Genomic DNA, 13,793 nt, shown 5'->3' with positions numbered 1-13,793 from the left:
TCGTTATCATAATTGTTTTGAATATCATATATAAGCGGAGATAATAATGTTGATAATAATTGACGTAATGAGATACTAATTGACAAAAACGCTTGTTATATTTCAATTAACTTGTAAATAGATTATAAAATTTCCTTTTCTCTCATACTCAAATTTAATTTTCTACGTTTTTAGGTCTTACATTTCAGAGGCTTTCAAAATATCCTGTAATATAACAAAAGTAATACAATTCCAGCGACTACATTAAGCTGTTCAAAGTGACCAAAATTTGCAGTTGTACTAGCGCTTAAATATGCGTGACAGTTGTCATGTTTCCTTGAATATTCTCTCAGCGACACGGGTAAACGAACAGTATTTTGCGACCCCCGTACATTATTATTATTAAGGATGCTGGGCATTAAATTCATACACAAGGACCGTAAGACTATTAGTAGAGACGGATTTAGCGAGCAAGCGGAGCGGATTTCGTCCACCTAAGTGCTTTAAAGCTCTAATACTATTGCAGGTCTTTGAAGAATTTGCATTTAAAGAAAGTACATTTTATAAAATAAATGGAGGTTACAACGAATCTTTATGCTACGGTAAGAAATGTGTAATGCCTCTTTTCCTTTACATCGTTACAATATTTATAATTTGTATGAATATATACGAATAATTTATAAATACACATAAAAGTAGTATATAATCTCCTTTTTCAAAATGGCTTTTCTTCAAATTTATTTTGCGAATTTTTAAATGGAACATATAAGATGGAAAGATTGCGTCTCCCGAAGAAGGATCCTAGCTTGCGATTTGTACGCAAAGTGATAGTCACAGCGATTTTCAAATAAGGAAGGAAAACTCAAAACGTGCCTTTTCGACAACTGATCCCGTAATTTTTGCATACCTGTGAGAGGAACTCCGAGAAGAATCGGCAGAGCTTCCGCGGCTTGTACCAGAGCCCACGATCTGGCGAAATGTCTCGCTCGCAGCCTTTCCAGGGCCAACATCTTGAGAGAGTAAAGCGCGCCGCCGAGTGAGGCGCCGTAAAGCCCGGAGGCCAGTACGAGTCCGTGATAACCTTGTACGCTACCAAGAGCTACTTGAGCTACAGCTTTAAGCAAAGAGGAAACGTAATTCGAATCGATAACCCTTGAAAGTAAGGGAGACGGAGTTTCTCGAATCTAAATTTCCACCTATTTGCGTGCAAAATTTATGCAGCATTATATTTTAGCTCGTATTTTTTACCGCCTATTCTTCCCCTATAAAAAGGATTTCTCACGGATTCGTCGGCAAAAATCAATATTTTCTTATCAGTAAACGCGAACAATTTTTAAGTAAATAAGTAAATAAAAATAAAAATTTTTAAAGAAATTTATATAATTTAAGATTTCGTAGCAAAGATTTATTTATAATATTTAAATACGCAAACAATTTTAGAATCTTTTTTTTTCTTTTTGAAATTTTGTTTAGAAAAAAAATCAAAGTATAGAATCTATAGTTGAGACATGTATAGTATGCTCAGAAAAATTAAGCATAAATATGCTAAAGAGTTATAGAAAAAAGATTATTTCGATAATTTCATAGCAAAGATATTTATAATATTTAAATACGCAAATAATTTTAGAATCTTTTTGTCTTTCTCCAATTTTGTTTAGAAAAAAAATCAAAGTATAGAATCTATAGTTGAGACACATATAGTACGCTCAGAAAAATTAAGCATAAAGATGCTAAAGAGTTACAAAAAAAGGATAATTATTCCGATAATTTAAAAAGATACGTTTCGAGATCTCACGGTAAATCTACAGCGGCGGTGATCAAACGTTTAGCGAACTGCAGCTCTTGATTCGCGGTTAAACCCGTTGGTGTGTAAACGAAAATGATTACAGAGTCTAGAGTTTACTGACCGACCCCGATGAGAGCCGCTTGGCAGAGATATTGCCTGGACACTAGGCACTGAGCGGAAGGCCTGGCGGTGACCACCCCCCAGGCCGCGCATCCGAGTGCCGCCGCCAGCCCTAGACAGGTCTGCAACAGTACCAGAGCGCTGGCCTCCAACCCGTCTTGGTAGCCTTGCAGAGCCTGTAAGCGATGTTTCTCATTAAAGGGTCGCGCTGAGAAAACATGCTATATCGAATTTGTTTCGATAACACCGCTACAATGCCGCCGGTAATGACGCGCATCTAATATCGATTATCGAAATTGGCTCGTCCAACTCTTGAGATTAGCTTCGGGGAGAGATCGCGAGATTGGGAAACTCGACGCTCGTTTGGTTTGCATAAAATACCTCTTTGATCGGCCATGAGTATTCTACACTTTGACTATCGATACCCCCTTTACTTAATTACCCTCTTCGAAATAACACACGCGCGGTGTTGAGGAAAATCTGTGTCGTTAATCCTTTAATAAAAATACCGCATGTTATCAAATTCTTTCGTTATCAGACCAATGAATTTCGCGGATGAATATTATTTTTTTTACTTAAAACCATCGTGAAAATAAATAAATGACGCGAGGAAAGTTTTCGTGATTTTTACTACACGAGATTTCTACGTGATTTTACGATGACCATCGGTATTCTCTCGTCGTCGAAAAAGGAAGGAGATCCTTGCCTCTCAATCACACTTAGACAGAGTGCACTTACGATATAGAAGGCGGGAGTGTAAAGTCCGAAACCGGCGGCGCCGGCGGCCAGCATGAGCATCCTCACAGGACGCGATCCCAGAGGGCTCAGATCGACCAGCGGCTGCTTCGGCACCTTGGTCGCGGATTTCTTCTCCTTGAGCTTGCTACGTTGATTCTTCAGATGCAATATGGCCCGACGTTGCGGGTGGTACAGCGAGGCGCTCCGGTATATCAGCCCCAGAAAGAAGGCTAACGAGAGTGCACCCGTTACCGATTGAAGTCCTAGCCGCCAGCCCAGCTTCCTGGGAAGAACGGAGACACGATTATATGACTGTACGCGCTATCCGGAGATCGTCTTGAATCATACAGCTGAGCAGGCACTTCTTACGTGCCGCATTCGAGTTCGTGCGCTTCGTACATTCCCTAGTTACGTTTCGTATCGTAGCTAAAGCTACTGCATTTGCATTTCTGAGAGAAAATTTTCCTCGCTTCTCGGCACGTTTCTTCGTCGCAGTTAGTTGTATTTATATTTATCCTCATTCGCAAATTATCTCGAAAAATATTAGCAAAAAAGTATGTAAATATTTATTCAATATAATGTAAAAATAACAATGCATGCATTTTAATATTGTGATAAATTAATAATCTTTTTTTTTTTTAATTATAGTAACGATAATGAACATTAATATATTTGTTATGCGTATTTAATGCGTGATGTAAAGATGTCGAACGCTATAAAATAATAGTTTAAGTTATAATAGATTACATCATAATGTAAGGAGCGAGTGCTTAATTCGTCATTATGTCGTTATAAAACTGAAGAACTCTTACGCATCTAAAAAAGACAATGTTACGAAGGAGTAACTTTACAAAAAAAATTCCGTAATTAGTTGGAGAAGATAAGAACGATAAAGTTTAGATTTTTTAAAGCTTAAATATTATGCATTATTATTCGAGCGCGCGCGCAACTTCCGCAATTTGTAATAAAAGTTGTGTAATAGAGTGGCTTTCGCTTGACGCTGATACAGCGATACGATTTATGAAACGCAATGTTTCCACACTGTTTTGTTGTACAAGCAGTTATGCGAAATTTACGAGTATTATATAAATGCATCATCAAAAGATGTTACGTTTAACTTAAGAGAAACATTTATTTTTCTGCGTTTTTTTTAGTTTTCGTAAAATTCTCAACAAGAAAATATTAAACTTGTTTCAGTTTTAATCCTTTACAAACTATCTTTAATATTTTCACAACATAATTTGAACATTTCGTGAGAAAATCTCATTTTCATTTCAATATTTAGTCAAATAAAGCAAAAAGTTCTGTACAGCCGAGATGAAAACTTATAAGCAAATTGACTGTTTTAAAACATTACTTAAAACGTATAAAGAACATAAAACAATAGAACATGAATCGTCGATTGGCAAATTATAAAGTTGAACTCAAGAAGGAAAGGAAGATTAAAAAAAGAAAAGTCGCGGCGTTTAACTCAAAGAGAGATTATTAACCAGTTTGAAAAAAAAAAAAAAAACAATTAAACTTCCAGTCCATATAATTATAGAGTAAATTCTCGCAAGACCTAATTATTAAAGAATACATACTTTTCAACAGCTACCACTGTATCTTTAAAGTTTCTTTTTTAAGAAGAGAAAAAAAAATACGCGCGAGAGACGCTGTAACAATTTTTAAATTCGCTTATTTACGCGCGAGGAGAGAATGTTGGCAAATACGCACATAAAGAAATTATAAAATAAGAAATAAGACCTCGAGTTCCTCGGAATGTATTCAACGTATCAGTAGGGAGCAAAAGTTGCGTTTTAATCCCTCGGCATGAGGATAATGAGACCCGGCTCATGACTATTCATAGTACACATCCCGTACGTTTTTATCACAGACACGACCGTGTTATCTCCGCGAGCGGTTGAATTTATTTTCCCCGACCTATGCGACATATACCTTTCCTCATTCGCTCCCTATCGAATCCCTATGGAACTCGTATTAAATGTTTATCGCGTATGCGCCCAGGTCAGAGATTAGATGATGGTTCGATAACGCATAGCGCGTGGCTAATATACGTTTATGCGAGAAAGAGAGAGAGAGAGAGAGAGAGAGAGAGAGAGAGAGAGAGAGAGAGAGAGAAAATTATCCGGCAAAAAGCCGATTCGTAGCACGTACGCAATTGGTGGGCGCGTTTTGACGCCCACGGGTTTGTCGTTACCACAGAATTATATATATATATATATATATATATATATATATATATATATATTTTTTTTTTTGTACACGCGGAGCGCATATTGCGTCCAATCGTGCATCGTGTACGTACGCTGTATAATAGCAAAATAAAAAATAAAAAATTTCCCACATCCCGTACCCTCTCCGGTAAATTGTAGTGTGAAAATATGGCGCTCACGAGATTTTTATGTTAACGTTATAAATACCTAGTGTATTTCGAGCACAAGATATTCAATTTCAATATTGCACAGGCAATAAATTTTACTTAACGATAAACGTGAACATATACTTTAAATTAGTTCATCCCTTTTCTTCTCTATTTCTATCTCTTTTCTCTCTTTTTCTCCTTACAAAATTAGCATATTATTTAACTAATTATCGTATCAATTATAGTTTAATGTGTGAACATAATAAATTACATAAACGCATAAAATGTGTGGGTAATGAATAATATACAATATGTTTCGCATTTATTTATATTTAACTCATTTATAGTAATATGCAATTATTAATATTCTCGTCATATTAATGTAATTCGATAAATCTAATTAATGAATAGTAAACAAGGATCGTGAAAAATAATCTTTTAATGTACTTTAATAGGTATTTTCTCTTCGGCTGCACTTTTCAAGTTTGAAAAGAAGTACCGTTTACTCTTTTGGAAAGAAAAAGAACGAAAAAGAAGAACGCGGAATGTAGGAAGAGATGCCACTTAAAAGAACAAATCTGATATCACCACCATAATCATAGAAGAAATTCGTAGCATCTGGTAAACTGTATCCGCATTGCGGTGATTCCCACGCAAAATAAAACACGGGGATTATCCGTGACTAACATTATCCGTTAGAATAACATTAATCCATTAATAAACGAGCAGACTATCAAAAATAAAAAGTTTCTGCTTAAAGGGAAATTGTGCGAAAACATAAATTATAATCTATTCACATTTAAATGTTTTATTCCCTGTCGGAAAAAACTTTTGAATTTAATTTTTAAGATCAATACATCATTCCACTACCTTAAAACTCCGTACAACTTTTAAATTTGATGCATTGTGTGAATAAAAAGTAAAAAAAAATGTGATATAACATCATAAGAAAATATGATATGAAAAGAAAAAGTATTTCTTTTTACCGACTTCTTGTTGTATATTGTATGCATATTTCATTATTGCTTTCCTTTTTTCATTTTTCCTTACAACTTTCTACCAGACATACCACTACGATTATTTCAAAACTTTTGCACATTCTTAGATTGCAACATGTATATAACCTGGTACGGTATCATTGACTCTGTATTAGAGAAACCTTAGCTAACTTAGCGGGTTATTGAGTAAGCCATATCGACTTAACGGGTTACTTCGCTAACTCAACGATATTATGCTCGTCGGTCCAGAAGAGGCCGATCCTCTAATTGGACTATGCTTTTGTACCTAACAGAAACTGCCGCATAGCAACGGCAATTAAGTTTAATAACCCGCATGTGCAACGATCTGGTGTTTATCTACATGCAGGTTTGCATGTACCAAGATTAAAATATAGTAAATATTTTGCCGTGTTAACAGAAGACTCAAACAACACGTTAAATATATTCAATTCCCATGATAGTCCTATAAAATAAACATTATTCTTTTATGTTGAGCGATAAATAATCACCCGTATTTTGTACAAAACGTCGTAAAATTGTTTGATGTTTAATTATACATAAACATTGGAGAAAATAAATTTAAACGGACATTGTTTTAATACCGAAACCTGTCTCTCTCTCTCTCTCTCTCTCTCTCTCTCTCTCTCTCTCTCTCTCTCTCTCTCTCTCTTCCTTTTTTCTTTTTTTCTTTCGCAACTATTTAGTGTGAAATATTAAAAGTTTCAAGAATAATAATAGAGGCTTTCTTTTGAAAACTAGATAACGAAACTTTGTTCTTCCATCAATTTTAACTTGTAACTTAAATAAGATTCTAATGTAAACCATGTAACAGATTAAGATTAAAAGAAATTAAATACATATAAGAAATAATCTTTCATAGATTTTATTAAAAATATAGATTGCTTTTTATGTAGAGTCTATGCCAAACGTTTGAAAATAAAGATACACATAAAAAGAAGTTATAATTGAGAAAAGATTGCTGAAAAACACAATCGCGACTGAGTGATTCGCGAATCAACGATACAAACGGCCGTGACAACTGTCAAACAAATTGTTCTGACGTCGGTGAAAGATATAAATAAAAAAGAGAGCGAGGCCAAAAGGGAAAATAGAGCGTTGAATCCGAATAGAATGTTCAATTATTCCACGTCGAATCTGTTCGCTGTTTTTGTCCGGCGGAAACTGTCGCACCGCGAACCATATACGGACGTATATACGTTGCGGTGCTGCGAGGACACGCAGTCGCGCGAAAACCTACGATAAAAGGGTGGTACGCATTGAAAACAGTTCGTTCTGTCTGTATGTTATACGCCGCCGTCCGACTTCTCGACGTGCGCAATTTGTTTTGGGAGTCGTTGTTGCTCGACGAGTAAATATTGTTACTACCACCAGCGAAATGCTCTTCAATGATCGTTTTCAAATACACGTTTCTCCTCGGAAAGTTACAGTTTATCTATTGTATGAACATATATATACGTATATGTAGACGGTTTAGCTTTCACTTCGAGATCTTCCAGATTTACTCGTCTCATTGTCAGTCATAAACTATCGTGTGTTATATCTTTTGTAAATATTTTGATATTAAATATTGATAATTAGGTCTAAATTAAATTTTCAATAACGCAAAATTATTTGTAAAATTTATAAAAATATTTAATGCATTTTTCTATACTTTAGTAGTTGAATTTTTTTATTAAAATTAAATGATACAATATGTACAATTTAATTACAATATCAAAATTATATACATTCACGTTGTCTTATTTAATTTATTTTTATTCTTACTTATTCTTGTTTTAATTTAATTTGTTAATCCAACGTGCAGATTAAATTTTGTTTACAATTGTAAAATATATATGTTATGATTATTTTAAAAAAGTGTTTTGCAAAAATAATTTTTCAATTAGAATATTAAAAGTGAAGATAAATATTGTGTTATTTAAGTTTAATTAAAAATTGAATTGTATGTTAAGAGATGCAAAATATATCAAACATATATGAAATATCATTTCAAGAAAACAATAAAACATACATATAAAATTTATTTTATATATAAAGAAAGCATTATTTATATTATTTCATATTATGTATATATCTAATTTATTTTCTCATTACGTTTTTCATAAAATGGATAAGTATTTAACGACATGAATTAAAGATGATTGTGTGCAATGACTGTGACTTATTGACAATAATAGTTACGGCAATAAATCCTTCAAACGCGAATAATGTCGAGGACTTTATAATTTTTTGTGACATTGTTAGTTTAACGATGTTCATTGTGCATCGCATGCGTGCCCACACGTGTGAAGAAATAACACGATTGAAGGTCAATCGGATCTTTCCCGCTCAGCTTGAGCAGAATGTCGGACGCGCGATATCCCTAGGATATTTACTGCTCAATGTATAATATATTCCGGCGCGTTGAACCCATGATAACATGTATTATAACAACTCACCCGACGGCTTCCTTGTAGAAGACACTGAAAAGAGCTATTCCCACGCCGGTGCCGGCTTGCACCACCATCTCCACAAACTCCCGTCGTTTTCTGAAGTAATTGCCCAATACCAGACCGGCGGTTTCCCTCACGAGGCCGGCACCCGTACCCAGTACTAGTCCATAGCTGTTGCATTTTGTAAAAGTAAATCGTATAACTTTATATACACACACATACACACATTTTGCGCGAGAGGATAAGTTGTATGGGACGATTTTTATCGGAAAGAAACGCGGTTCTATACACACTGTATTGCTGACATTTCAAAGAAACTTGGAAGGAACTTGGGCTATCTTTTTTTCTTTTATTTTTATTTAACCTAATTTTTCTGAATGAAAAATGGGGCGTTATTAAATGTTAACTTTGAAAGCCTGTGAATTCAATAACTAACTATTACCGCAAAAATGTAGCTTTTTGTATTGCTCTACATATAATGATTAATAGTTCATTCACAGGTAATATTTTGACTAAAATTTACTGCGTAACAATATAGGGATTTTGTAGAATATACAATATTCTTTTTTTCTCAAAATTCATGAATTTTGAAACAATTAAAAAAAAAATAATAAAGATTACGCAATTACTCGCTTTTGCTGTAAAAATAGCTTCAATGATACACGCGAATTTCGCTTTTATATTTCAACGAAAAAGCTGCGTGTAACAATATGGGTTTTTTGCAAAATACATTCCTTTCTTTTCAAACTAATGATAAAGGGATTGTAACCAAAAAATTGATGAAGATGTAATAATCATTCACATTTTCATTGTAAAAACAAATTTTCAATGACATACACACGCAAATTGTGCTTAATATCTGATATTTATCTTTCACGTGTGTATGTAAAATTAACCCTTACTCCATACACTGGTGGATCATTTCTAACGTTATCAATTCCTCGAAAACGAATAGTCGTATGACACTATATTTAAGCAAATTATTTTTCATTAATTTCATAATTTATTATTTTAGTATCTTTATCAGAAGGATCAAAGAATATATAAATTTTTTCAAATTTTTTAAAACATCTTCACTCATTTCACAAACGCGTTCGCCTACACTCAAAAAAATATTTTGCTAATGTAGATAGATTTCTAGGTGTCTCAATTAAAATTTATCGCTACTTTTTGTATCTGTTAGAATATTGTTTGTCACGTATAGAATTTCTAGCAGCAATATTCTAGCAATACCTCTAGGAAATTTAGATCCCATTGCCAAATATTAATCACAAATCTAATTGTCCTTGACAATAGGCTCTAAAGATAGGCATCGCAGACAAATTTTCTGTCTAAATTACATTAATAGTACAGATATAAATTTCCTCCTTGTCATTTAAATTGATTAAGTGCAAAAAATATATGCAGTATCACAGTATTTGCTAATAATTTATCTGTCTCAATTAATTTTTTACACCTAGAAAATTTGCAAGATCATTTTTTTGAGTGTACTAGGTCGGTTTGAGAGTGGCAAAGATAATATAGTATGGAGTAAGAGTTAATAATAAGAGATTTACTTAGGTTTATCTATCGATAATTCTCAAGCATCTCTCGAGCAATCAATAACTATATCGTTGGCGCCGTTACGCACCTAAGGAGCACTTGATGCATCTGGAGGGCGAACGAGGTGAAGAGTGATGCCAGAGCCAGCACGAGGCCACCGATCACCGCCGTAAGCCTTGTATTGCCACGACGACACGCGCCGACGACCAGCGGAGCTGAACCGCGGGAAACCGCGGCGCTCAACGCCCCCGCCCACACTGAAACGTTTATCCGATAGTCACTTTGGACAATCATTAGAGCGCGACTGCGATCAAAATCGAGGGAAGGTGTGAAAGGGAGAGAGGGGGTCCTCGCGGTCCCCAATTATACAACTGCTTCCACAAAAGCGACGACTGTTTTATTCACTCTCTGTCCCTCTTTCCACCCCCCTCGTCCCTCTTTCTCTGGACCAACAACACTGGACCAGCGCAGTGGTGAGCTCGTTTGCTGATTGATTCGCGTCGAATTCACTAACGAGAAATCCGTTCCTCTCTTGAATTTCGACGAAACTCTGATGGCTTTCTCTCTCTCTCTCTCTCTCTCTCTCTCTCTCTCTCTTTCTCTCTATTTATAGGTATATATCTCTCTCTGTCTTTCCTTCTCTATCTCTCAGGATGAACGAGAATAATTTTTCACATTTCTACCAATATTCGCGTTTATTTTTATTACACTCGAAACCACCCTATACGGAATTCGTTCAGTGAAAGAAAATTTCGAAGGTGCAAATATTTTCGAAAATATTTCTTACCGTGCGTTTGAAAAATTATAAAATTACTTCAAGAAAGATTTCTTTAATCTTCTATATGTTTCCTGAGAAGATAAAAATTTTGCTCGCCCCTACAAATGTGTCAGGTGAGTTAATTGTGAGAAAAGATTTCTCGCCCGATGAAAAGATCGTTGCCCGAAATATATATGTATATTTAAACCAAGAATTGGATTGTTATGTATAGCGCGATCTACAACAATTGTTATTCAACTTTGGTTATTTGTATCTTGTTATCATGCGACAACGTGATATATGAGGAGAAGAACGCACAAAGTTTCTCTTCTTCTTCCACGCTCTCTGGAGTACCATGTTTTCGACAAAGTCATCGCTGCACGGATTTAAATTATCGCGCGACTCTCGTAATTACTCCCAAAGGAACGCTCAGATTTCGCAATTACGATGGAAATCTTAGTAACATGAGCTACGCTGATTTTCTTTGACGAACATTAAATTGCTGTTTGCATGGACATCGCGATAATAATCCGAATTCTTTGCTTGGGAAAAGAGCAGGTAAGAAGTAAGAAAAAAAAACAAATTTTTTTATTTGTGTAAACAATTAAAAAAAAAAGACGAAACGAATCGCGTACATATTTACGTACACATTTAATATATTTGCGCACATTTGCATATTTACACAGTTAAAAAGATGAGGAAACGTAGCGAGAAGAGAGCGTAAGGCAATTTATAGGGTTCCTAATCGTAACTCGGAGACGAACGCACAGATTTATGTAAAAATTTTACACCCTGTCGCGCAGCTGCATGCGATGATAAAAATTCTGATATCTGAAGGAGATGACTAACGCGCGCTGGAGACGCGAGAAGACATCGCGAAATGTAAATGTCTACCGATTTAATGGCATCGTATCAAAGCGCAATATAGCTGGCCTTTCCCTGTCTCTCTCTTTCTCTCTCTCTCTCTCTCTCTCTCTCTCTCTCTCTCTCTTTAGTAATGCTAAAATTGGACGGGACTACGTCAATCGTATCGACGTATGTACGTCTCTTGTAATCCCGTAAAAGCATCACTTTTTATCCCTTTACATACTTGACAGAACACTTCTCTCTTTCTCTTTATAAATACATACCGTGCCAACTTCGCAAAACCGTAGCGAGACTCGCAAACGTCTCGCATAATCGTATCTTCGATCTCGAATGCGGCAGATATGAATAATCGAACATGAAATGCATTTATACGGTGCGGAAGTTAAGCCCCTGTCTGTTCGTTCGATTCTGTCAACTTATCTGTCTGTCCGTCTATCTTGTCCGTTTGCTTATCGGTCTAGAAATTTTGAGTGTTCAGCAAATGTTTTGAGAGAGGTGTGAATAATTCAAAACGAGAAGTTTCGGAAAAATGCATAGAAAAATATGATCAATCAAAACTTAATTTAAATGTGTTATTTACAAAAAATTAATGACATTTATAAATAATAATATTTCAAATCGTAAATAAAATAGCAAATAAAATAATTTAAATTAGTTATAAAACGATATTGTTAAATATTCTGAATATATAGTAAAAAATTTTTACACCATCGCGTTTATACTAAAAAAGCTATAATTTAGCAACTTGTCACAATTAAACAGCAATTAATAATAAGAGATTATATTATTGTTAAAGGTTATGTATATATTAAAATGAAAATATTTTACGGAGATTAAATAAGAAACAAATTTGTTAGGGTTTCTCATTTACAAGTTTCAAACTTAATCCGAATGTTCCAATTATAATGTAAAGTGGCTGGCTAATTAAGCATAAAATTGAATTCCTGGCGAGAAAAAGGTCAGCATAATTAATTGAGAAAGAAGATGCTGCCAGTTGTGCTTATACCTCTTTAGAAATTGCATAAGAACCATCGATGTATATTCTCGATCTAATTGACTTGAGCGTTAAACTAAATTTTTATTTGCATAACGATCGATATATAGGAATAATATATATTCTACGTTATTTTATATATTTATATATATATATATATATATATTAATCCGTTAGATTGTGTTTTAAAAAGTTACGATTTTTACGAGAAATTGTTATAGTCACAAATTGCGACAAAAAAAAAAAAAAAAAAAAAAAAAAACAAGCTATTACGACTACATAAATACGTTTTTGGATAGATCCTATACATTTGCAAATGAGCGCGTCAACTTTGCTAGAGATGTAAATGTATCCCTTGGCAGTATATATGTATATGTATGTATATATGTATGTATACATAGGAAAGGACTAGGAAAACGATGCAACGTGGAATATGACTCAAGGCGCGATATTTACGTTCAAAACGAAAGAGCCAGGCAAACGTTACGTCACCACACCGTCAAAAAACCGTGTTACGAAAATTGCTACTTGCCACGCGGTGGATTCACGCGTATAATTATATGCACAACAAGGGAAGCACGCGAAGTACACGTTGCTTGGCTTGGTATTTTGTTTACGTCTTTTTTTCATGTTTCTGCGAGAATCACGTACACACACATTTCCGCATAAATCAAGAGAACATCAACGTTGTACATAACGCGTATCAAATAGCGAGGCAGAATATATGCATATACAGAGAGTCCCAGAAAGAACAGATTTTTCCCTTTTGAAAGTAGACTTGTAATAATATTTTTCATTAGCGTAATTAAACAATTAATTTATATTACATTCCATTGATTTTTATTAACTTACATTTATCATTATATTTCTGGATTGAATTGGAAACATTTCAAGTGTAAGAGACATCGATAGTCTTCTTAAATTTTTACGCCGCGTGAAATTTATGCAATTTAGCCTTTAATCTTTGAGCTAAGCTTGTAATCCGCTGAACGGTATTAAAGATAAAACTGATAAATGGAGAAACAGTACGATAGGTTCAAAATGAATATGCATTATCCACCTTCACTGCGACTTAAAAAAGCTCTCGGAGAAACCTGGATATTGGTGCGCCAAAGCTTCAACAGGTAGCGACTTCGGTGACGTTCTTGTGCGAATAATTTATGAGTCTGGATGCTTTTAGCGCTATTTGCACAA

General features: G+C 34.6%; 1 protein-coding gene across 2 annotated transcripts in view; it reads right to left on the bottom strand.

Moving 5' to 3' along the window:
* Nucleotides 1-13,793, bottom strand: part of LOC140664043 (monocarboxylate transporter 4) — a 76,630-nt gene that overhangs the window by 5,421 nt on the left and 57,416 nt on the right. For both annotated transcript variants that reach the window (XM_072888745.1, XM_072888744.1), the window contains 5 exons: nt 10,070-10,238; nt 8,446-8,610; nt 2,624-2,906; nt 1,887-2,061; nt 887-1,093 (listed from right to left, as the gene is read on the bottom strand). In XM_072888745.1, coding sequence (XP_072744846.1) covers nt 887-1,093; nt 1,887-2,061; nt 2,624-2,906; nt 8,446-8,610; nt 10,070-10,238 — 999 coding nt within the window. The remainder of the gene's footprint in view (nt 1-886; nt 1,094-1,886; nt 2,062-2,623; nt 2,907-8,445; nt 8,611-10,069; nt 10,239-13,793) is intronic.

The sequence above is a fragment of the Anoplolepis gracilipes genome, chromosome 3 (genome assembly GCF_047496725.1).
Source record: "Anoplolepis gracilipes chromosome 3, ASM4749672v1, whole genome shotgun sequence".
Taxonomy (NCBI): Eukaryota; Metazoa; Arthropoda; class Insecta; order Hymenoptera; family Formicidae; genus Anoplolepis; species Anoplolepis gracilipes.
This window is presented reverse-complemented; position numbering and strand designations above follow the sequence as displayed.